The 27,050-nt window shown below is 40.5% G+C and overlaps 1 protein-coding gene across 1 annotated transcript in view; it reads left to right on the top strand.

Annotated features, from left to right (window-relative positions):
• LOC142743008 (syndecan-3-like) overlaps window positions 1-23,758 on the top strand; it is a 127,389-nt gene extending 103,631 nt beyond the window's left edge. Inside the window, exons 2-5 of the mRNA XM_075853338.1 lie at window positions 6,236-6,356; window positions 12,830-13,359; window positions 18,486-18,780; window positions 21,282-23,758. Of these exons, the coding sequence (XP_075709453.1) occupies window positions 6,236-6,356; window positions 12,830-13,359; window positions 18,486-18,780; window positions 21,282-21,448 (1,113 nt within the window). The 3' untranslated portion in view covers window positions 21,449-23,758. The remainder of the gene's footprint in view (window positions 1-6,235; window positions 6,357-12,829; window positions 13,360-18,485; window positions 18,781-21,281) is intronic.
• Window positions 23,759-27,050: the final 3,292 nt, after the last annotated feature.

The following is a 27,050-nucleotide window of genomic DNA, read 5'->3' as shown; positions in this document are numbered from 1 at the left end:
GTGTTGGCAGCCAATGGAGTGCCTCTGTGTGCCGCCACATTGTGCCTCTGTGAGAATACCTCTGGAATATGACATATGCAGGGCCGGCCTTAGGTTGGATGGCGCCCTGTGCGGGACTCTCTATTGCCGCCCCATACACAAGCCAAAAATGAACCACATATATAGACACGCACATACTGGAACATATATACTGTACATACATAAAGACAGATATTTAGTCATACAGGCAAATATACATACACACATCTGGAATATATACATACAGGTAAATATATAGACGTACAAACACATATACACCGGCAGATTAATACACAGACAAGAACATATACAAATACATAAAAGGCACGTGTGTGTATATACAAGCACAAAGACACATTCACATACAGCCCCATATATACCCACATAGACACATATATACACAGTACAGATAATGTAGCAGATGTTACCTGCAGTCCTATGTAACACCACAAATAACACAGTGATAACTCTGAGTACAGATAATGTCGTAGATGATAACTATACCCGCAGCCACATATAAACACACACACAGAGGCATATATATATATAAGAGCAGTGGGGTTAATAAGGGGCAGCAGAGTATATAAGGGCCAGTAGAGCATATAAGGGGCAGCAGGGTATTTAGGGCAGCAGGGTATATAGGGGCATCAGGGTATATAAGGGAGGCAGGATATGTAGAGGGCAGCAGGGTATATAGGAGGCAGCACAGATATCTTCATTTTATCTGTTCTACTTTAAAATTGAACACACACTTTTATAAAGAGACATAAACACGTGCAGAGAGAGACACACACACACTGTAACATATACACATACAAATACAGACACATACTGTATACACACAGAAACGTACTGTATACACACACACACACACACACACACACACACTCACACTGTAACATATACACACAGAGACATACTGTGTATATATATACACACACACACACACACTGTAACATATACACATACAAACACATACTGTATACACACACACATACTGTATACACACACATTCTGTATACACACAGACACAAACACACTGTAACATATACACCTACTACACACACTGTAACATATACACATACTATAAACACACACACACACACACACACACACACACACACACACACACACAGACATACTGTATACACACAGACACACACACACTAACATATACACACACAGACACACATAGAAACTTACCATGTTTCCTTGCTGACAGGATCACAGGCTTCTTTCAGGACGGTTTGTAGGCGGAGCTTGCTCCTCGGCTCTTATTTACTCCGTGTGTGTAGCTAAGAGAAGAGCACAGAGTAGAGGCAGAGCCCAGTGGCGCCCCCTACATGCTGGGAGGGTGTAGCGCCCTGTGCGCTCGGCACACCCCTAAGGCCGGCCCTAGCTGCATGGCACAATTTATTTTATCATGGATTTGTATGGAATTACACGAGACACAAAGATATGGTATGGGTCCATAGCAGGCTATAGCGTCGTATTCGGGATTCATGTACTACGGATTTTGAATACGGTAATGTGATGACCTTACAGGAAGATATCAATTAATCTGTCAAACTGAGGGCATACATACCATAGAGGCAGCTGTGCAGTCAGAGGAGCATAGGTGGCTCTGGCCTAGATTCACCCCATTACCCTATGGGTAGTGTGACCTCCTCTCCACATCATTATATTAAGAAAATAAATCTTAACTCTTCACCTTTGTGTCAGACTATAGAAATATTTATTAAAAAAAAGAATGTCCATTGGAATAGAAAGAGTACATCACAGATAACATTTTGTATGGCTAAGAACATGTAATGATGGGGGTAAGGAAACAGACAAGTGAGCCCTAATCTACCCGCCACTCAGTCCCTGCCTACTTGCAACGACCCGCCCTAGGCGACGGGGTACAACTGGGCGACGGTCCCTACGCTCAATAAGTGCACGACAGGCAAACAGACAAGGGTACACAGAAGCAAGGGAAAAGGGGCAGTTGCCCACGGCGACACCGTGAGCAACAAGAGTGGTGAACGAGCCGAGTCAAACCAGGAGTGTACCAAACGCAGAGCAGGAGAGTAGTGAACAAGCCAAGTCAAACCAGGAGTGTACGAAGTACCGAACGCAGAGCAGAAGAGTAGTCAGTAAGCCAGGGTCAATATGAAGCAGGGTCAAATAGTTCAGAAGCTGCAGCAGGGCCAGGAAACCAAAAGAGAAGAATCACAAGCAAGGAGGAAAAGGAAAGGCAGGTATAAAAAGATAGAGGGCGGGAGCTAGCTCCGTCTGGCCAGGCTGTGATAGGCTCTCCCACTCCTAAGCCTGCCATCCTGAGTGGTGGAAGATGGAGTCAGTCTCACAGACATAGAAGCAGGTGCAGACTGATTACCTATGGGCGTGGATACAGAAGCTGTGCCTGGCAGATCCTTAACAGAACAGTTACACAAATGTGTTCCCTTGTTAACAGCATTTGCGCTCTTGGAGGAATGACTCTCCTTTTTACACTAGGCGCCATGTGCTCTTCTTCCATCTGGTCTTACTTCTTCATTACAACCCATTGCAGGGAACAATCTTGATTCTTCAGAAAGAGCAAGCGTTTGATACAAAATGCAATGTAACAATGCCTGCATTTTACATCTGTATTATTATCACCACCAGTGTGTATGTATGTATGTATGTATGTATGTATGTATGTATGTATGTATGTATGTATGTATGTATGTATGTGTGTATGTATATATATATAAGCTGCCATAAAAGTGCACGAGGGCTATACTGTTCATCTGTATGCCTCCAATTTCATACAGAGGTTTTAGTTTTTTATCTGTTGAATTTTGTACAAGTATGAAAATAAATCATGTCATTCTCCATTGAATGCCATATGGATAGAGGTAGCATTGCTTCTAGGGGAGAATGTATCCATACATAGCCGTGTGGCTCTGTAGTAGGAAGCCATACAAGCTCAGTATACACAGCTCTGCCCTTCGAACCTTCTTATGTTATAAATGTGTCTGTGGTATAACAAAGGCTTTACGGAAGAAATTACATTTCTAACAATGTAAAAGCTGTAAAATGAAATACCACCGTACAAGTCGAAGCCCATTTGTTAACACTTCTACAGTGTATGAATAGTTGGTGACCTATATATTTGGTGCATACACTCAAATTTAAAGAATAACATAAAGGTTTTATAGTGGTCGTATGTGAAGAAAAATATACTAGGACAGCAAAAAATCTGGTGTATGATTATTTGAGACTGGATTAGTTCCGGATGCAGTGCACATAGGTGAAGGCTTGATATTTACTTTGGATTCTATGTGGAGTCACAGCTTGGTTTGTAATAATATGCTTTGTATTGTATTTATTGATTAAGTGTTGAAGTTTGTTTGAAATGTTGTATAAATGTTATCATGACACATTCCTCTTAGGGCCTGTTCACATCAGCGTTCAGGTTCCATTCATCTGTTACGTTCAACCTTCTTCAGATGAACGGAAAACTAAGCGGAAACTATTGCTTCTGTTTGCATTACCATTAATTTCAATGGTAATGCTTCCGTTTAATTATTTTTCTTTTTTTCCATAAAGTTTATCCACTTTTTTTTCATGGAAACAATAGTGCTGTTGACTGCGCTATTATTTCCACGGAAAAAACTGAAACTTTACGGAACAGAAACAAACTGAAACTGAAGCATTACCATGAAAATCAATAGTAATGCAGACGGAAGCGATAGTTTCCGTTCAGCTTTCCTTTCATCTGTTCCTCTGATGGAAAAGTTGAACGGAAAGTGAAAAGCTGATGTGAACAGGCCCTAAAACTGACAATGCCTTGTTATGGAGCTTTAAAGGGGTTGTTGTATGAAGACGAACTCTTATGGCTTATGGACGGTGGATCCGAAGGGGGGCTGTCCTGTATGACATCCATATGCCATGTTAGGGTTTCTCTTCAATTGAAGATAACATCAACTAGGTTTGAGTAAAATGTACTGTATATAACCTGCATTAGTGTCACAATTATATCCCTTCAATTAGCTCTTTATTTGGTGTTTATGTACTAGGTTTTTATTTGTATGTTAGTGTAATTTAAAGGTGTCCGAGATATATGCCTGTATTCATTAAATATAGTCCTCGGCCTATCAAGAATGATCACATGTGCTTGATAATTGAATAAACCAGTCTCTAGCCTATAGCTATCCTGGACAATGAATGAAAAACCACATGGAAGGGGAATCTGAAATGCATTTATACTGTTTAAGTGATTAGTACAATCTAATTGAGCAGAGACAGGAGGTAAAAAACCAGAACAGCTGAGAGCAAGTAAGAAAATGAAAAAAGACTGACAACAAAGAGTTAAGTTTCTGTAAGAGTAAGGTCTCATGCGTACAGATGTATTACACCTCTGTTTTGTATGGAGCAGTAATAGGGCTTCTATTGTGGTGGATGAGCCCTCTACTTTACCTCCATATGCCTTCAATTTCATACAGAGGTTTGTTTCTGTACTTTGCTGTACAAATCTTCTTTAGTGAAAATATGATCTTGTTAAGAAAGTAATAAGACTCATAAGGATTTAGCTGTAGCCAGGAACACATTAATATAGAACATGTAATATTACATGGTTGCCAGAGAAAGAATCGCTGCTTGTTAACCGCTTGCCGCTCTGGTTTACAGAAGAGGTCCGGAGTGGGGGACCCTACTCTATTGACACCCATTTTTCCTAAACCTAAAAATGAGTCAGTTGTCACTTGCATCAGCTCTTTTTTTAGTTTTTTTTTTTTTAACCAAAAAAAAAGGAACGCATCACAACCGAAGGGGAAAAAATTACAAAAATCAAGATGTTCGCCACTATTTTCTGGAATTTGTCAAAAAGCGAACAAAGACTGAGAGACAGAGTTATAATGTCTCTTTTTTCAGCATGAGAGATTATGTACAAGTGAATAAATTGTTTGTTGTATGTTGGAAATGACGGTGCCAGCCGTTCTAGTTTGTCTAATTGGGTTAGTAGACTTTATTTCACACTATTCGAAGACTAACATCTGAAGACTCAGCCACGCAGTATTAGCAAGGAAATGATCTTACACTATTATTAGACTAATTATCTGTACGTATCCAAATTTCTCCACGGCTTTGGATTTAGAATATGTAAGTGCTGAATCACTTCAACATAATACACTTTAAATGGATATAGATATCGGGGAATGAGGTATGTTCTTTAATAATATTAGCATACTTGCCTAATTCCTGTATATTCCAGGCAGCTAAACTATGGAATCCTTCCCGTTAATCGGAATTATACAGAAATGGGTAGTTTATGTTGTTGAGATTCAAGATACATTTGATGTGCAAATAGTTTTGAATAACTGTATTTTTTTATTAAAGGGATTGTTCATCACAAACAACCTTTTTAATACCAGATCTACGGGTCCGGCTCACAAAAGCTCCAGAAAGCAGCTGATTTTGCGGGGGGAAGATTTGGATGACTATACGTTGATTGTAGTATTACATGGTGGCCAATCGGATGAACGGCTATCCATATAATACATGGACAGCCCAAGTCTTTCAGATACTTCTTGTCAAAGTCTCTCTGCTCTTTCTCGTAGAGGAGGGTCCCAAGCGCGGACCCCACTCTATGTTATAGAGTGTTATATTCTATAAGATATTTCATCAAGGTTGATTAAAGGAATGTGCCCATCTAGTTTAACCTTCTCTAGATTGAATTGCATTAATAAAATCAAACACCAACGATCTATATATGTACTGACTAGTACAGGGTTGGATCTATCCTAGGAGTCAGTTAGCCAATGCAACTGGAAATTTTCTACTGGCACCTAAGGCCCTGTTTACATCGGCACAATAGCTTCCGTTTTTAATGGAAGCCATAACGCTATGCCAAATCTATTGTACAATGGACCCCATTGACTTATGATGGGGTCTATTGGGGCATATTGCACTAAACTTGCTGTCAAATGTGAAAAAAACCTTTATGGATCGGCGAGCTAAAGGACCAAGCACCGGTGTGGACATATTTTCTTTTTCTGGGTTCTTTTCTATTGAGGTCTATCGATGTTTTATCATCAAACTAGCTCCTGGATTGGTCTTACTAACACCTAAAGCTTACAGTAATTTTTCTACCCTTGGACTAGTATATTTTGAATGTCTCGTAAAGTCTGTAAACTTTTGGCAACATTGAATTATTTGTTACTTTTAGTATCACCATTTTCTCTGTCCCTTACAGGCTCAACGATGGCGCAAGGAATTTGAGGATGAAAAACCATTTGATCTAGAAAGTTCTGGCGATGATGATTTCCTTGATGAGGAGGATACAGATGATGTGTATTCTGGATCAGGATCTGGTGGTAAATGTCATGGCCTCCCCTGTTAACCACAATTCTTTATTGAAACATTGTAAAGTAATGTAGAAAATAAAACTCAAAGATTTATCATATCTCTCAACTGTTGAAACCCAAACCCCAGGACATTTAATGCCCTATCAACCTGCCTAGGAACAACCCCAAAATGACATAGAAACCCCTTTTCATGTGAAATTTACTTAAGACCCACCCCTTTTGTAGTCCGATTCGTCGGACAGTCCTGAAAAAAATCTTTATATTGGCTTTTATAGATTTATGGAAACCGCCTTTGCGATGTATTTTAATTGGATTTTGTTAGCCACTTTTGGGTCTCATAAGGCCTCATGCACACGACCATATTTGTTTTGCAGTCCACAAAACCACCGGTCCGTTTGGTCCACTGCACCACAAAAAAACCCTTGTTGTGCATTCGTGTGTCATCTGGACTCGCGCATCCACAACAATTCACCAATATTGGTGAATCCGCAAATCCGGACTGTAAAAAATGACTCGGATTTGTGGCCTCCGCACCGATCTGTGTAAATTGTAGTCGTGTGCATGGGGCCATAGAAAAGAATGGGTTCGCAATTTATCTGCAAAAATGCAGATAAACTGCGGGCGCAAAATACGGTTGTGTGCATGAGGCCTGGCATATGTCGTTATTTACTGTATAGACTTGCATTTTAAGATGGGAAATGTTGCAAAAGAAAAACCTTTTTTTTTTTTTAAATGACATTGATAACCAATAAAAAAGGATGCAAGGGATAACTTCAGTGTTTTCTTTCCCAAATATTTTTTTTAAATTCTTTGTCCTGGTGACTTCAGTGTAGGTTTCTGATGTCATTTTATGTTTTTTTTCGAAACGATCTGAAGAAAAAAAAAAACATATTGGTGTCAACTGATACTGACTATAATCCCTAGTGTAAACAGAGGTTTTATCAAAGGTGGTGTTTCACGTTGAAGCAATTGTTGCCTTAGACCCCTATCACACGAGCGTATTTGTAAACGTCCGTAATACAGACGGTATTACAAATGATTTGGCATCAGTATGTCATCGGTATTTCATCAGCATTACAGATCCGTATTTCTAATATACTGTCTTCTAGGGCGATAATTAAATTACATGAGACAGCCCTTTTAAAACACGAATGCCATACTGAGAAGATACGTATGCGATATAGATCACCTATGGACCAAAAATGGATGCAATTTAATCACTCTCCATAGAATCTAATTCACGTTTTCCATCTGCAAAACAGATGAAAGTCGTGCTTGCTGTTTTTATTTTTTATTTTTTAAACATTCACATATTTTATACGTCTATCTGAATAGCTTCATTGATTAATATTTGCTTCGTATGACGGACAGAAAAGTGCGTACGTGCGTTCGTGTGTGCGTGCGAAAGCAGCCATAAAGGGGTTTCCCCACTTTAGAAATGTATGGCATATCAACGGGACTTGTGGTGCTCACATCTTTTAATAGAATGGGGGTCTTTTGACCCCATTTTGCAAGCCAAGGGGGCCACATTCAGCAGGAGGATGGCCTGGTGGGCCCGTTTTTGCAATGCTGTCTCTGTTGACCTGTTCAGGAGTTACAAAATCCACCTAGAAAGCTGCAGTCAAGCAATCAGGAGCTATGCCTTCTTATGAAGATCTGCGACCCTATGAGAAAATGATAGGCCCATAGATAATAAAATGGCAAATATCTGATGAAAACACAGTGCAGAGTGATGGAATAAGAAGTTTTGATTTTTGATAAAAGATGGACTTTAACTAAGATCAAGAGATGCAAATTAGGGTCTCCCATCAGTTAGATCACTGTTGGCTAAAGGGTGGTTGCACTGCCAATTACTGGTACTATATTTTTCCTAAAATATTGTTGTTTTGGGTGCTTAAATATTTAATCTCTTTTACCACAGTACACTTAGAAATAATCTTTCCTTCAAGTGTAAACCTAATACCACTGAGTTACAGTAGTTCCTTTCAATATAAAATGTTCTACCCCACAGATGCCATAACCTTGGCCTGCAATTGTTCGTGCACTACCTGTAAAACCAGGTGTTTATTGTTATGCGTTACTGCATTTTGCTTTCTGACTAGTTATTAAAGTGGCCTTCACTGCCATAAGCAGTATTGTGTTGTATTAAATACATTTGTCAAATTAGATAGGCTTAAATTGGACCTATTGTCATTGTGGGAATCACATCCAATTCTCTGACACAAGCCACATCTGCCAACTATAGTTAGAACTCTTTGGAATGCAGATTTTCTTTGAATAGGTTTTTGGTGCTAGAGTGCACCATTACTACAATTCCAGTTGTAGAAAGTAAATGACATTTTCTGCATCTGCTCACTCAGTGTACCTTATATTTGTGACTCTGTTCATTTGCTGTGTTAAAATGACAGGACAGATAAGGTGAGGATATGTCCCAAAATAATAGTTTGCTGTATATTTTATCTGATTAAATCCTATACGTCTGTGCAGGTGAATTTATGCTCATTACAAGAAAATTGTCTGGGAAACTATGCTAATTCTGGCTTCTGTGTTCAGGGAGAGCGGAGGAAACAGTATATGAGGGGTATAGAGAATTTGTTATCCATGTGTCATAATAGTTTATGAAAAGTGTTCATTGCTTGAGGCTTAGGACTTTTACTCAAGGCTCAGGAATTTGACTCCACTATATTCTTTCTAAATATGAGAATTCTCTGCCAGCTATGGTAAATTTACAATTAACCTATGTATTCGCCATCCTTGCAATATGCCATCATGTCTTAATTGAGATAACCCCTTTAAAAGGGTTGTCCGGTAAGATTAAATTGATGGCCCTATCCTAGGCTATCAATATCTGATATGGGGGGGTTCAACTCTTGGCACCCCTGCTTATCAGCTGTTTGAAAGGGGCCGCAGCTGCTTCCCCTTTATTTACACAGCTCCATACTCTAAAACACTGACACCGTCGTAGTGGTGGAGCACATTATTACAGCTTTCTCCCACTCACATCAATCAGATATTGATGGCCTATCTTGAAGGCCAGGCAACCCCTTTAATACATTCTGTACTGTAAAGGCCCTTTTACACTGGCCAATTATCGGGAAAACGAGCGTTCATAAAATGCTCGTTCCCGATAATTGCCCTGTGTAAACAGAGAGACGTGCTGCGGACATGACAGTAATGTATGGGGACGAGCGATCGTAGTAACGAGCGCTCGTCCCTCGGCTCCTCGTGAAAGTAGCAAACGAGTGCTGTTCAACAAGCTGTCTCGTTGATCGGCGCTCGTGGCATCGGCCAAAATGGGCCGATGTAATAGGGCCTTAACTATTGAATCCTGTCAGGAGGTTGTGCTAACATTTAATATCATTGGGCTCCTCTAAGCTCTGACTGAGGATCTTAAAATAAAGATATTAACCCCTTAATGACCGCCGATAGGCCTTTTCACGGCTGTCATTAGTGGGCTTTATTCTGATGCAATATCCTTTTCACGGCGCTGCATCAGGATAAATAAACAGAGCAGGGAGCCGTTAAATCTCCCTGCTCTCAGCTGCCAGAGGTAGCTGAAGTCTGGGGGAATCCCTGCTCGAACGTGTGAGATCGATATTAGTATCGATCTCACACATTTAACCCCTCAGATGCGGCTCTCAATACCGAGCGTCGCATCTGAGTGGTTTTGCAGAGAGGGAGGGAGCTCCCTCTCATCCGACTGATACCCAGCGAGTGTCTGTGTCTCGCCGAGTGTCTGTACCTCCGGGGGCCTAATAGTGAATGCCTGCTAGGCTATGCCAGAGGCATGTCCTAGCAGATGCCTGCCTGTTTTACACGGACAGGCATAATATACTGCAATACAAAAGTATAATCGCTTTTATAATAAAGTCCCCCAGTGGGACTAGTAAAAAAAAAGTTTAATAAAGTTAATAAAAAAAAATGTGAAAAAAAAATTAAAAACCCACTTTTTCCCCTTACAAACGGCTTTACTATTAAAAAAAACCAAAATAAAGCAAAAAAGTTACACAGATTTGGTATCGCCACGTTCGTAACAACCCTGACTATAAAGCTATTACATTATTTAACCTGCACGGTGAACGCCGTAAAAAATAAAATAAAATAAAAAACAATGGAAAAATTGCTGTTTTCTGTGAATCCTGACTTAAAAAAATGTTATAAAAAGTGATCAAAAAGTCGCATCTACTCCAAAATGGTACCAATAAAAACTACACGTCGTCCCGCAAAAAAAAAAAACCCCTCATACAACTGCATCGGCGAAAAAATAAAAAAGTTATGGCTCTTCAAATATGGAGACACAAAAACAAATAATTTTGAAAAAAAAGTGTTTTTACTGTGTAAAAGTAGTAAAACATACAAAATATATACAAATGTGGTATGTGCAATCGTAACAACCCGCTGAATAAAGTTATTGTGTTATTTATACCACACGGTAAACGGCGTAGATTTAGGACGCAAAAAAGAGCGGCGAAATTTCAGATTTTTTTCTATTCCCACCCTATAAAATAATAGCATATCCATAAGATATTCCATCACTTTATGATCGATAGGAGTCCGACCTTTGGGACTCCAAAGCGCCGTTATGCGGGGAAAAACAGTGAAGGGGACACCGCACTAAATCAGCGCTGGGACCCCTTAAAGGGGTTTTCCAGGCACAAACAACTGATGACCTATCCACAGGATAGGTCATCCATATATGATCGTGGGGTCCGACACCTGGACCCCGCACCGATCAGCTGCCTCCGGGCGCTGGGGGTTATGCAGGGTATGCAGTATTCGGAGCCGGAAGCAGATGGTTCCGACTACTGCATAGCAGCCGTGCTGAAATAAAGCAACTCTGTTCCTATTCACTTGAATAGGAGCAGACCTTCAGTACTGCAGTTCGGCCATTATTCTGTGACCGAAGCCATCTGCTTCCGCCATGGACATCCGGTGCCCAGAGGCAGCTGATCGGTGTGGGGTCTGGGTGTCGGACCCCCACCGATCATATACTGATTACCTATCCTGTTGATTTAAAGGGAATTAAGGGGTTGTCCACACACGGACAAATGATGACCTAATTCTCAGGATCCTAGGGATATGCCATCAATTTATAAGATGGGAATAACACTTTAAGTTAATGTCTCCAGTATTCCACACACCACTTAAGAATCAAGTGCTATAGTCCAATGAAACTCTTTTGCTACAATCATCAAAAATAAATATTGTGTGGCTCCAGGGAAAAAGTTATTCTACTGAACAGACTTACAACTGAAAACAGGTTGGATATTATAACAAGACAATGATCCAAAACATTCTTTAAATGCTTATGAAGCAAAAGATTAAAGGATCTGGCATGGTCTTCATGTCTCCAGACTTGATTATTATTATTAAACTTGCCCACATTCAAGACCACCAAAGAATATTCCTCAATTAGGAACGTTCTGTAAGGAAGAGTGGAGAAAAATCCCTACAGAAAGAAGCTGACCACAACATTAGGGGGCTGTAAATTCTGCCCCAATGAATGTTGTTTTGTATTGATTGGTATAGAAACTTTTGCAATTTTATGTTTATTTTTTTCTACTATGATAAATTCAGCAAATATACAGTGGTGATGCATTCAATTTGTGAATGTATGTTTGTACATAGATAGTGTAATGTCACGGTAGGAAGACAGACAGGTGAGCCCTAATCTACCCGCCACTCAGTCCCTGCCTACTTGCAACGACCCGCCCTAGGCGACGGGGTACAACTGGGCGACGGTCCCTACACTCAATAGGTGCACAACAGACAAGGGTACAAAGAAGCCAGGGAAATGGGGAAGTTGCCCACGGGGACACCGTGAGCAACAAGCGAAGTGAACGAGCCGAGTCAAACCAGGAGATGAGCGAGGTACAAAAAACGCAGAGCAGAAGAGTGGTCAGTAAAGCCAAGGTCAATCACAAGCAGAGGATCAGTAGTTCAAGAAGCTGCAGAAGGGCCAGGAAACCAGCAGAGAAGAATCACAAGCAAAGGAGGAACAGGAAAGGCAGGTATAAATAGACAGAGGGCGGGAGCTAGCTCCGTCTGGCCAGGCTGTGATAGGCTCTCCCACTCCTAAGCCTGCCATCCTGGGTGGTGGAAGATGGAGTCAGTCTCACAGACATAGAAGCAGGTGCAGACTGATTAACTATGGGCGTCGACACAGAAGTTGTGTCTGGCAGATCCTTTACAGATAGACAGACTAACAAACAAATAGATACCTCTAGTTTGACTAGTGTAATGTATATTGCCCTGAATTTTAATCTCTGTTGCCATCTATACATCTTGGGTTTCTGTTATGCAGGTAATGTCACTTGAAGCGCCCAAACTTTTGCTGTGATTGTATTTTGATATCCCAGTTGTTGCTTGGCATTATGCATAAATTATGTTTATACATTGTGTCATTTCTCATTTTGTGACTGCTTTTACATTTGGAAGTTTTCAGACCTTCAAAATTTAAATCACTGTTCATCTTCCTTTAGGGTTTGAGATGGAGTCCAGGCTGGATGTTGGTGTCAGATTCACTACGGAAACACCCATTGCTCCTCCAACAGCCACAGCACTAAAACCGGCACCTACGGAAGACACACTTCCTCCTGTTCAGACAACTTGGTCTCCTCCCACAACGCAAGCTACATTAGTACATCAACAGCACCCATGGATCCTTCCTGAAGCCCCAGACACACCATCCATAACTTCTGCACCTAAACCAACTAGTCCTACCAAAGAAGCGGCAACCACTGCTGCGGTAAGCCCAGCAACAGCCAGGACAACTGAGGTACGCCGGTTACAGCCTGTGATTATAGTCTCCACTTTAACAACGCTAATGCCTACTACCACAGAGGAAGAAACAAAGGAATGGGATGATAATACTGAAAGCATTGGGACCATTCCAGACCAGGGAAGCAGCCAGCAGTGGCCTACTCCAGATGACAGAACAATACAGACAACTGTTGCAGATGTCAAGGAAATAGAGGATTTGGAAGAAGTGACTCCCACTCAACAACCACAGGTAAGGATCTAGGCAACATACAATAGGTTCAGCACAGAGTGGGATAACCATAAGCTATATCTGTACTGGTATTTACATTTTTAATTCAGTTAGGTATAGACAGTGATTATCACAGGCAGCAGCTGTTTCGCGAAGATACGCTTTTTTAAGCCCTCAGATCTGTTGTCTATGAACTTTGCCTTTGGGCTGAGCACCTCCCTTGACTTAAGTCATGGAACCTTTCAGACATTGATACAGGACTTTATTTCTTAGCAGTTCCAATCTACACAGCCCTTTTCTCTGTGATTTGCGAAGTGTAAATGGGCTTTTAGGTCTTTCCCACTGTTCCACTGTTATTATTTTTACAGTAGGAGTAGTGATAGTTGTGTCTTTCTAAGTTGTCTTTAGTACGAGATTTGTTGATTTTAAAATCTTTTTGTATTTAAGCCCTTAATGATGAGTGGCGAATATATCCGTCACAAGCAGGTGCTAGTTCCTGCATCTCGACTGATATATCCGTCACTCTGACTTTGTGGGTACTGCCACGAGATCAGTGGCAGGAGCACGGCTGTTATGCACAGCCTGGCTCCTGCCGGAATCGAAGAGCTCTCAGTTTCTGGCAGTTTAACTTCTTAGATGCTGCTGTCAATAGCGACCACATCATTTAACCCCTTAGTGACCAGCCCATTTTAGGCCCTAATGACCAAGCTATTTTATTCTTTTTTCTATAGTCGCATTCAAAGAGCTATAACGTTTTTATTTTTTCGTCTACATAGCTGTATGAGGACTTGTTTTTTGCGGGATTAGTTGTGCTTTTTAATAGCACCATTTTTGGGTACATATAATTTTTATATTAACTTTTATTAACCTTTTTGGGGGGGGATTATAAAAAAAACCTGAAATTCCGCCATTGTTCTATGCGTTTTTAAATTGACGCCGTTCACTATGCGACATAAATAACATGTTACCTTTATTCTATGAGTCGGTACGATTACGGCGATACCACATATGTAGAGGTTTTTTATGTTTTACGACTTTTGCACAATAAAAACACTTTTGAACTAAAATTATTTGTTTTTGCATCGTTGCTTTCCAAGAGCCGTAATTTTTTTATTTTTCCATCAATGTAGTCATTTTTTGGGCTTGTTTTCTGCGGGACGAGACGTAGTTTTGATCGGTACTGTTTTGGGGTACATGGGACTTATTGATTCATTTTTATTATGACTTTTTTGGGGGGCAATGGAAAAAAATTGCAATTTCGCCATGGTTTTTTGCGTTTTTTTTTTACTGTGTTCACTTTGCGGTTTAAATTACATATTAACTTTATTAATGGAGTCATTACGGTCGCGGCGATACCACATATGTGTACTTTTTTTTTTTTTTTACACTTTTACTAAATAAAACCACTTTTTATGGAAAAAAATGGTTTTATTTATTTTACTGTACTTTTTATTAATAATCTTTATTTCACTTTGATGACTGATTTTATTAGTCCCACTAGGGGACTTTACTGTGCGATGTTCCGATCGCTGCTATAATGCTCTGGTATACTTCGTATACCAGAGCATTATTGCCTGTCAGTGTAAATCTGACAGGCAATCTGTTAGGACGTGCCTCCGGCGCGTCCTAACAGGATTATCCCCAGGGCAGACCTGGGGGCTTTTATCAAGCCCCCGGCTGCCATGACACCCCATCGGAGACCCGCGATTTCATTCGCGGGCCGCCGATGGGTGACAGAGGGAGCTCACTCCCTCTGTAAACAAAGTTAAATGCCGCGGTCGCTATTGACGGCGGCATTTAACGGGTTAAACGGCCGCGATCGAAGTAAACTTCGATTGCGGGCGTTGGAGCAGGAGCTCAGCTGTCATCAGACAGCAGAGCCCCGGCTCCTGCCTGCACGGGAGACCCGTGCAGGACTTAGACTAGGCTCACGTGAAAAGGCGTCAGTCTAGCCGAAAGCCCATTAGTGACCAACGTAAAAAGGCGTATTAGTGGTCACTAAGGGGTTAAGGTGTTTAACAGAGGGAGGGAGCTCCCTCTGTCACCTCATCAGCACACCCGCGAACAAAGGCCCCCAGGCCTCCTTCAGCAACTGCCTATTAGGCCACGCAAGAAGCATGGCCTTATAGATTGCCTGTCAGTTTTACACTGACACGCAATAATACTTTGGTATATGAAGTATACCAAAGCATTATATCTGCGACAAAAAAAAAAGTAAAACCGTTAAATAAAGTTTATGAAAACAAAATAAAAAGATTAGAGAAAAATCAAATAATTATTTAGTAAAAGTGTAAAAATAAATAAATAACACCTTTATGGTATCGCTGTGATCATAACCACTTGAACAATGAGTTTAACACATTAAATAAACCGCCGGATGAACGCGTAAAAAAAAATAATTCTAAATTATTTTCCCATTCCCACACAAAAAAAATAAAAAAAAGTTAATTAAGTCCCATCTACCCCCAAAATACCTATGAAAACTACACCTTGGCTACATCAACGGAAAAATAAAAAAGTTATGGCACTTGGAATGCGGCGATGCAAAACAAGTACCGTAATTTTTATTAAAAGAGTTTTTATTGTGCAAACCTGGGAATACATATAAAACCTATACATATTTGGTATCCCTGTAATCGAGCCGACCCATACAATAAAGGTACAAAAAACTTGAGGACAGCAGCCATATGGCAGGGGTGTCTTTATCATGCCATATGGATGCCGTCCAAGTTTTTTGTATCAATTGATCGTCCGGAAGGGATCTCTGGACTTGGAATTTGCATCCCGCTGGAATAGAGTAGAGATATTCCGACCAAGTGAGTGCTGTGAATAACCAGCTTACCATAGAATAAAGGTAACGTGTTATTTGCGCCACATGGTCAACGGCATAAATTTATAACATGAAAGGAGAGACAATAAACTATTCTGGAATAGCTGCTTATTTTCAGTTCTCTTCTAAATTAAAGAGAACCTTTCCCCTCCCCATACATGTGCAGCTGAGTGCAGTATGTAATAGGCAGGGCTGCACAAACCCTGGGGCACTTAAAAAAAAAATTCTACCCTCCTCCGTTATTTAGATATAGGTGCTGTTATATTTGGTGCCCGATATTTAAATTGCACCATTGCCATTACACGCCCCATTGACAGTTCAGGGGGTTATTTAAATATCGGGCGCCAAATATAAAGGCAACGATCGCTAAATAATGGAGGAGGGTAGAATTTTTTTTTTTAAGTGCCCCAGGGTTTGTGCAGCCCTGCCCATTATATACTGCACTCAGCTGCACATGTATGGGCAGGTGAAAGGTTCTCTTTAAAGTTATTAAAAGTTAATCAATATACTATGTGCATCCAAAAATGGTTCAATTGAAAGATACGGCTATGTCGACGGAATAACAAAAAAATGCTATGACTCTTGGAATGCGACTGAAAAAAAATAAAATAATCCTTGCTCATCAAGGCCAAAAAAGGCCTGGTCATTACGGGGTTAAGCAAGAAATAAAATAAAAAATTCAAATCAGATACATGGGAAGTGTTGTAAAAGAAACCTGAAACTGTAGTTGCATTTTTCATTGGTTTTAATGTATTCTCATATCTTTTTCTTGTTTTGTGTTTCTAGTTTTTAATACATATTTATAATAAAGAAAAAAATATATAAATTTGTCCCTGCCTAGATTTTTTAAAAACAAAAACAAACTAAAAGTATCTCTGTCTTCACATTATGATGGTGCATTGTATTGTGAAATGCATATAGTTCATATGCACACAATGATCTTGTATGTATTCTCATTGTCATTGTATTACTTAGGAAGTTGAACTTGAGGATTGTATATACCTAAAAATCGCTGCCATCTTCTCTGGTATAGGTAAATGCACTCATGGTGACATTTACTTTGCTTGCCTACTGCGCAAATCTTTGAAAATACATCAATAGACAACAACGGTCAGGTGCGTAGCTAAAGGCTCATGGGCCCTGGTGCAAGAATTCACCTCCCAAACACCAAACACCACCAGACCCCTGCGCACACCTATGCCCAGCTGCCTTGCCTGACAGACCCCATGAATGTCCCTACAGTATAATGCCCCCATAGCTGCCCCCACAGTATAATGCCACCACACAGTATAATGCCCCCATAACAAACCACCACAGTATAATGCTCCCCATAGCTGCCCTCACACAATATAATGCCCCCCATAGCTGACCACCACAGTATAATGCCCCAATAGCTGCCCCCAGAGTATAATGCCCCATAGCTGTCCCCCCACAATATAATGTCCCCCATAGCTGCCCCCACAGTATAATGCCCCGATAGCTGCCCCCACAGTATATTGCGACCCATAGAGTCTAATGCCCTCCATCGCTGCCACATACAGTGTATTGAGCCACACAGTATAATGCCCCCCATAGCTGCCCCACACAGTACAATGCCCCCATAACTGTCCCATACAGTATAATGTCCCCATACAGTACAATGCCCTCCATAGCTGTCCCATACAGTATAATGCCCCCCATACAGTATAATGCCCCCTCAGCAGCTACTATATGAGCCGCCCCTCCCATACCCAGTATGTATGTACCTAATAGAAAAATAATAACATAATTACTTACCTATCCCCGTTCCCACAACGGGTGGAGGAGATCCTTCTCCTCTGCATTGTGCTGTGAATGACTCGGCGCAAACAGGAGCGATGGCATCACTACATCGTGCCTTCCTGCACCGAGCCGCTCACGGCACAGTGAATACTGCAGCAAGGACAGCAGTGTGTGGCAATGGGGGCCTGCTGGCCCCCCAGGCTTAGGTGTCCGTTGCGACCCTTATGGCTACGCCACTGACAACCGCACTCCACACGGTTCCACCTAGATGATTGTTCCGGTGGAAATGTCCATCAGGTACTTAGAACGATCATTCTGCGGTGGTTTGTGAAAGGATTCCTTGTAAATGGGGCTTTAGAGAAAACAACAGATATATTAGGGTACATATGTGAAAAGAGCATAGGTAGATACCAGGAAATTGAGAAGGGAGAAAAGTAAAAGAGGCAAGTAAGAAATGGAAATAATTCTTTTTAACCTTGAACCTTTCAAGTGTTGCCCAATTTGATGAATTATTGGCCCACATCAGTTATCCATACGTTCTTTGATTCGGTTACAGACAGACAGCTGGGAGATGACCGTAGCTACTGCTCGTGATCGTGAGATAGAGGTGCCAGTGGGTGGTGGCCCAAGTGGTGACTTTGAGATCCAAGAAGAGGAGGAAGCATCCCAGACACAGCCACCCACAGTACCTGACCTGGGAAATGAAGTATTACCACCAGGCACATCACCCACTGATCATGGTCGAGGAAGGAAATTAGATACTGGTCTCATTGACAACACTATAGATTCTGGGAATACGCTGGCACAGATGCCTCAGAAGAATATTCTGGAGAGAAGAGAAGTGTTAATCGGTAAGTGACTACTTTGATCTGCACAGATACTTTTATTTCCTTTCATTAAGTATTGTTTGTCTATAATATTGTTTTTAGTATTTATTACATTGGTCTAGTGAATCTGAAATTCCTGGAGTAAAACATTGGGGCTTTTCCATTAAAACTAATTTTAAAAAAACGGGCGTTGCATCTTGCAAATGAGCAGGTCCCAGTTTTTACATTCCATTCTTCGTCTTTTACTAGTGTAGGTTAAAAAATACAAACAGTGACTTTCCTGCTTAAGTTCAGACATAGCACATTTTGTTGTGGACTTGCCACGAATCTCACCCTTTGCATTGCTAAGAATGAGCATGCTGCGGATTTGAAAATCTGCAACATGCTCTTATTACTGTGTGGAATGCTTCTGCTATGTGTCGATGGGGTTTTAAAAAATTGACGCAAATTTGCTGTGCGGAATCTGCACCACAAATCTGCTGCAGTTCCACCACTTCTGGACTCAGCCGTCTTCCTCTTCTGTAATAATGACTATACAGTGGCTAAATACATTTTCCTAACAATACACAGACTATGGTTTTCTGTTCTGTAATTAACAATTCTAGTTTACTTCTTATTAAAGAATTAAAGGATATGTAGCCTTTTTTTAATTAAATGTGTTTATTTTGTTCCTAAAAACATTTTTCTAATTGACTTTTATAAAAAATTGTATATACTTTTTGCGATGCAGCTTCTATGTATGCAGTATACATAGAAGTTGTATGGTGCCCCTAAGTTTGTCAACTTAGATGTGATTGTTTATTAGGGTTATCCTGTGTGCTTGAGGCACACAGAAGACACTGTCAGCAGAGCCATCTGTCCAGCAAACTGACGGATTCCGCTTACAACCACGCTATACAGTTTCTACATTTAGTGCATACATAGAAGCTGCATCGAAAAAGTAAAGTACATTTTTAATAAAAGTCAATTAGAAGAATGTTTTTAAGCACAAAATACATACATTTAAGGCCTTATTCACACGACAGTGAAAAACAGCCGTGTTCAGAACTATGATGTTCTATGAGTGTATTCACACAGCCATTTTTTTTTTTAACGGCCTGTGAATAATGGCCGTCAAAAAATTGGACATGTCCTATTTTTGGCCATTTTCACGGCCTGACGGCCCCCATAGAAGTCAATGGATCAGTTTTTAACGGCTGTCAATACATGTAACAACCAGTAAAAATGGATCTGTGACATGGAGATTGGCAAGGGAACTACTAGTTCCCTTGCTGTCTATCGGCGGTTCAATGACACTTACCGATGCAGGGCAGACCTCTTCATGTGTGGTCTCTCGTCTTCACAGGTTCTGCGAAGGCGATGCGATGACATAATCGCGCCGCCTTCGCAGATCCCGTGAAGTCGAGAGACCATGTGTGAAGATGAGCCGCATCGGTGAGTGTCATCGCGTTGCCGCAGATACCGTGAAGACGAGAGACCTTACCTGAAGAAGACAGCGTTGCATCGGTGAGTATGTAGGGCATTCATGTCGGGCTGTGTGGCATCATATACATCGGGGCTGTGTGGCATATACAGGGAGGTGTGTGGCATCATATACAGGGGGCTGTGTGGCATATACAGGGAGTCTGGCATATACAGGGAGGTATGTGACATCATATACAGGGGGCTGTGTGGCATATACAGGGAGGTGTGTGGCATCATATACAGGGGGCTGTGTGGCATATACAGGGAGGTGTGTGGCATCATATACAGGGGGCTGTGTGGCATATACAGGGAGGTGTGTGGCATCATATACAGGGAGGGGTGTGGCTTCATATACAGGGAGGTGTGTGGCATCCTATACAGGGAGGTGTGTGGCATCATATACAGGGGGTCTATGGCATCATATACAGGGAGGTGTGTGGCATCATATACAGGAGGTGTGTAAAAACGGACAGACGGACTGAAAATTTAGAGACACACTGATGCAAAGTGGCCATGAAAAACTGACAGTTAATATAGCCTAAGAAAAAAATGGCTACAATGCTTTACATTGAATTTAAATCTTGTGGCAGACACTCATCAACTTCTTTGAAAAAATAGAAGGGTTCAAAGGAAACTTATTCAAAGGAAAGTTCTTTATAATTGTATTACTACTTATTTGTTGGAGTCCCGTTTCTATGTATCAGGGAGAGTATCAAGGATACTATCAGGTCCTTGTTTTGACCAATGGAAGCTCTCCATAAACATTAGAAAGTTGTAGCGATTTACCTTCAAAGCTTCAATGTTTATGGCTAGCTTTACTCACGTCACTTCGGCTGCTGAAGGACTTTATTCATGCCTTTGAGACTTACCTATAACTGAACATTCTGCAATATTTTTAGGTTTACTTAAGAGAAGCACATTTCTTGGAAAAAGTATTTCTCAAAATGTCACCACCATGACATAAAATGCCACTCTTTAATGGATGCTGAAGTATTGTATTTTATACACTCAAATTATATATTCAAAGACTACGTTCATTAACTCTTTCTACTTTTCTTTAGCGGTGATAGTAGGAGGAGTGGTCGGAGCCCTTTTTGCTGCATTTCTAGTGATGCTGTTGATTTACCGCATGAAAAAGAAAGATGAAGGAAGTTATGCTCTGGAGGAGCCCAAACCGGCCAGCGTCTCCTATCAGAAACCGGACAATCACGAGGAATTCTACGCATAGTAGGGGGAATGTGTCCTTCTCTTTCCCCTTTTCCAGTTCTGATGATCAATGAGCCTGTGGACGGATCTTCTTTTCATGGCTCCCATGTTCAGTGATCCTGGTTGTGGGCTCTTTTTTCATTTTTTCAAGTCACAACTACATGAAGTGTGGTCACATAAAATGTGGTCAGATCAGGACACCTCATCACTCTTTGGAAACCAAGAATATTCCTGTTGTGGGATTTGTACTCCATCCATTCCTCTTTGCATTTGTACACTGTAAATGGCCACAACTGCCAGGTGCTTCCTTGAGGGTTCTTTTACAAAGCTTGACTGATACCGTTGGTGTGGCCATCACGTAGCAGATTCAGGACCCACAAAAGCACAAGTGATACCTTTTAGTTCATCATATGTTGCAGTATTGGCATATACTAGGAAATGTTTTCTGCAGCCTCAGATGGCAGTCTGTTTTTTAATAATGTTTCCAAAGTAGGACGTTTATGTACACGCTAAAGGGAATTTGGAATGTTGTATAGAAACCCTATATATATATCTTTATATTAGACCTATAAGAAATACTTTCTAGTCCGACCACAGGCTCCGCCATTATTCTGTAAATACGATCTGGTGTAAATTACAAAAATTTAGGGAGTCTTATTAGAAAAAAAGAAACTTTTTTAAACATTAAAACATAACATTCTCCAGCAGATGTACTTAATGTGGATATAAAGACTGAAGTGGGAATACATCTTTATTGTTGAAATGGTGAAGGGGTGAGGTTGGTGTTTTGGTTAAATGTAGTGCCATAAAAAGGGATTTGGTTAAGACTCGGAGGGAAAGGATCCAACCTCATGAGGCACACTTCTCTTTTTCAATGGTTACTCTTGTCCCCATCATTTTTTGAACACTATAACCTCAGCTTTATTTACTTAGAGGTGCAATAAAGTGTAACCTACAAGCTATACACGGTAAACAATGAAAAGAATAAAACACACAGTTCAACTAGCAATACAAAATGCTTGTTTTACTAAACTTTAATAATAGTCATTGATTGGGTCACAGCCAAGGATTCTGGATATTTATATGCAGATGAGCAAAAATTAAGTTGTAAGCGAAGTTAAACCTGGACAATTCCCTTTACCTGAGCAGTTTTTCTATAAACTATGAAAGTATAATTCCTCTTTAAGGAGAGCAGGTGACAGGATCACACAGACGGAGACTAGTGAGAATGAAGGCTTAGACCTGTGGTCTGTAACCTGTGGCCCACCAGCTGTCATCTACTGCTCATCTTGGGGGTTGTAGTTTTCAACGGCTGGAGAGCTGCAGGCTGGCGACCACTGGTTTAGACTAAGACTCAAATATTAAATAATAATAAATAATAAGACTAAAATATTTTCTTCATGTAAATTCTTTCCTGTGTTCTCATTCCTGAATTCTTTTTTTCTGTCCAAGTAAATGTCTTGTACTCCTTAGAAGAATGGAACAATTATTTTCCGTGTGCTGTTCACCTCTAAGTAAATGAAATGAAGCACCAAAGAAGGGAAAACACGAGCCCTCGTTCCCTTTCCCAGAATCCTTGGTTTAAAGGTTTACAGACAGGCCACTGACAGTGGGTGGGTATTTGTAATTGTTGGCAAATAAGTTTTATCTTCGCTTTAACTGATAAAATGACTAAACGCTTTTAGGACTAGAACACATTGAAGGAATTGAGAGATGAAGGTCTCATCCAAAATAGAATTTCTTTCAACCATGCTGAATGTTATTTCCGTGGCAGTCTATGTATTTGTTATTTTCCCTGTGGACACCGAATGTAACATGCCAAGGGGTGTTTTGTCCATTTACAGCTTTCTGTAATAGGAAGCACTCCTTGGCTGACACTTTCTAGTATGGAACATCTTGACTGGTCCATATCAAGACCGGGGATATTTCGATTTTGTACATTATTCTGCCAGTCTACCTGCAATTACAAAGTGGGTTCATTTCTTACAAAACATCTGTTGTAAGTGGTGAAATAATTTCTAGAAGGGGGTTGGGTACTGGGTTATACTGTAATAGAATTTTTTTTGTATGTACAGTATGTAATTCACTAGGATTTTAGCATTAAAAATTTGCTTCTTAAAGTCTGTTCTGAATGTGTCTCATAGCACAGATTTTAAAGCCAAAAGCTAAAGCAACATGAACAACAAGCAAACAAAAACAATTCACTTCAAAAATCAACTATACCTTTGCCAATGATCTTACGCAATGTTGCAGTAATGTATCTTCCTAATTTTATAATTATTTCTGTGCTGTATCCATTAAGGAAAATAAAACTTAAAACATTTGAATTTTTTATTTTCTTGTCATTTTTCGCTACATTGTTTCCTAATTCATTTCCACACTGTCAATGGTAAATTGTCTATTTTAATCTTTGCGCAGAGAATTTATAGGAGCAATTTATCTACACAGTGCAGTGTCCAACTGTGAATGGTAAATGTAAATCCAAGAGAGAGAAAAAAGTGTATCCAACGTAAGCGAGCATGAAATAAAATAGAACAAACACTCATTATAAGGAAAGAAGGTATTTGTTTCTCCTAAGTGATAGACGATTGGTCGAACCCATTTTATTATTCTTAGATTTTTATGACTCTCATATTCTTTTTCGAGACTGCTATTCTTGCTTCTCTTCTACTGTATTAGAATTACTTATGTGATGACTAGCCTTTTCAGTTTCCATTAACCTGTGACCATGCTTCATGCAACATCGGTATCTTGAAGATTTGAACTTTGGAGCTGTATAAACCTATGATTTTCCATAAAATTTAGAAGGTTTTTAAAAACACATAGTACACGGTGGATGCAGATCTAGAAAACAGGCAGTGTGATCAGTTGTTTAGAGGGCATTGACCACATTATAAAAATAATAAAACAATATCTATACATCCTTAAATTATCCTCCTCTCTTGTTCGGCCTGCAGGGGGAACTTGCTGAAGACAGATTTATACAACTCCTATTGATTTTATTCATTTTAACCCGTTAGTGACCGGCCCATCGTGTTTCTACGTCGGTCACTAACGGGCCTTATTCCGATGCCATAGACTTTTTACGTCGCGGCATCGGAATAAGTCAACAGAGCAGGGAGCTGTCAAATCTCCCTGCTCTCAGCTACCAGAGGCAGCTGAGGGCTGGGAGCGTCCCTGCTCTGCCGGGTGAGATCGATATTAGTATCGATCTCACCCGTTTAACCCCTCAGATGCGGTGCTCAATAGCGAGCACTGCATCTGAGTCGTTTTGGAGAGAGGGAGGGAGCTCCCTCTCTCTCCCACCGACACCCGGCGATACGATCGCCGAGTGTCAGTGTCTCTAATGGCAGCCGGGGGCCTAATAAAGACCCCCAGGTCTGCCTGGAGTGAATGCCTGCTAGATCATGCCTCTGGCATGACCTAGCAGATGCCTGTCCGTTTTAAACGGACAGGCATAATACACTGCAATACAAAAGTATTGCAGTGTTTTATAATAGCGATCGCAGAATCGCATATTAAAGTCCCCTAGTGGGACTAGTAAAAAAGTTAAAAAAAAAGTTTCATAAAGTTAATAAAAAAAAAATGTGAAAAAAAATGAAAAACCCACTTTTTCCCCTTACAAACTGCTTTACTATTAAAAAACCAAAATAAAGTAAAAAAGTTACACATTTGGTATCGCCGCGTCCGTAACGACCCCGACTATAAATCTATAACATTATTTAACCCGCACGGTGAACGCCGTAAAAAATTAAATAAAAAAAGATGGAAAAATTGCTGTTTTCTGTGAATCCTGACTTTAAAAAAATTTGATCAAAAAGTCGCATCTACTCCAAAATGGTACCAATAAAAACTACAAGTCTTCCCGCAAAAAAAAAGCCCTCATACAACTGCATCGGCAAAAAAATTAAAACGCTACGGCTCTTCAAATATGGAGACGCAAAAACAAATCATTTTGAAAAAAAAGCGTTTTTACTGTGTAAAAGTAGTAAAACATACAAAAACTATACAAATTTGGTATCGTTGCAATCGTAACAACCCGCTGAATAAAGTTAGTGTTATTTATATCACACGGTAAACGGCGTAGATTTAGTACGCAAAAAAGAGTGGCGAAATTTCAGGTTTTTTTCTATTTCCCCCCTAAAAAAAGTTAACAAACCTTAATCAATAAATAATATGTCCCTCAAAATGGTGCTATTAAAAAATACAACTTGTCCCGCAAAAAACAAGACCTTATACTGCTATGTCGACGCAAAAATAGTTATAGCTCTTGGAATGTGACGATTGAAAAACGTAAAAAATAGCTTGGTCATTAAAGAGGCTCTGTCACCAGATTTTGCAACCCCTATCTGCTATTGCAGCAGATCGGCGCTGCAATGTAGATTACAGTAACGTTTTTATTTTTAAAAAACGAGCATTTTTGGCCAAGTTATGACCATTTTCGTATTTATGCAAATGAGGCTTGCAAAAGTACAACTGGGCGTGTTGAAAAGTAAAAGTCCAACTGGGCGTGTATTATGTGCGTACATCGGGGCGTTTTTACTGCTATTACTAGCTGGGCGTTGTGTATAGAAGTATCATCCACTTCTCTTCAGAACGCCCAGCTTCTGGCAGTGCAGATCTGTGACGTCACTCACAGGTCCTGCATCGTGTCGGCACCAGAGGCTACAGTTGATTCTGCAGCAGCATCAGCATTTGCAGGTAAGTAGCTACATCGACTTACCTGCAAACGCCGATGCTGCTGCAGAATCCTCTGTAGCCTCTGGTGTCGATGTGTCCTTGCTCGTCTGACACGATGCAGGACCTGTGAGTGACGTCACAGCGTGATCTCTGGAGAACACGGCTGTGTCTGCACTGCCAGAAGCTGGGCGTTGTGAAGAGAAGTGGATGATACTTCTATGCACAACGCCCAGCTAGTAAAAGTAGTAAACACGCCCCGATGTACACACATAATACACGCCCAGTTGTACTTTTACTTTTCAACACGCCCAGTTGGACTTTTGCAAGCCTCATTTGCATAAATACGAAAATGGTCATAACTTGGCCAAAAATGCTCGTTTTTTAAAAATAAAAACGTTACTCTTATCTACATTGCAGCGCCGATCTGCTGCAATAGCAGATAGGGGTTGCAAAATCTGGTGACAGAGCCTCTTTAAGGTCTAAAATAGGCTGGTCATTAAGGGGTTAAAGTAAACTCCCGAGCCCCCTGGTGGCAGCTGCAGGCAGACATAATAAATCAATATATAGACTCCAAACAAGTGTGTAATAAGGGCTGGGCACTGCAAATAACAGAACGTACCCCCCATGTCACAAAAGCAGCTCCATAACAAATTCACATACCATAAAGAAACAACCAGAGCTTTTGACGCCAATATATATATAAAAGTAGTAAATTTTATTAGACAAATAACATGGACAATTAAAATACAGAAAAATACAACTCTAGTGTGAATTGCGGAGACAATATCAATATTTGTTGCTAGCTCAAATATATGGGTGTACATATAAGTAACTAAAATGATCGAGACACATTTGACACCAATATACCCTCCCTCATAGGAAGAAAAAGTTCTCTTAGAAGAAATAGCTGTGGAATACAGATCGAATAACTAGTGAATACCAGA

The sequence above is a fragment of the Rhinoderma darwinii genome, chromosome 2 (genome assembly GCF_050947455.1).
Source record: "Rhinoderma darwinii isolate aRhiDar2 chromosome 2, aRhiDar2.hap1, whole genome shotgun sequence".
In the NCBI taxonomy this organism is placed as follows: domain Eukaryota; kingdom Metazoa; phylum Chordata; class Amphibia; order Anura; family Rhinodermatidae; genus Rhinoderma; species Rhinoderma darwinii.
The sequence above is the reverse complement of the archived record's forward strand: the minus strand, read 5'-3'. Positions and strand labels throughout refer to the sequence as shown.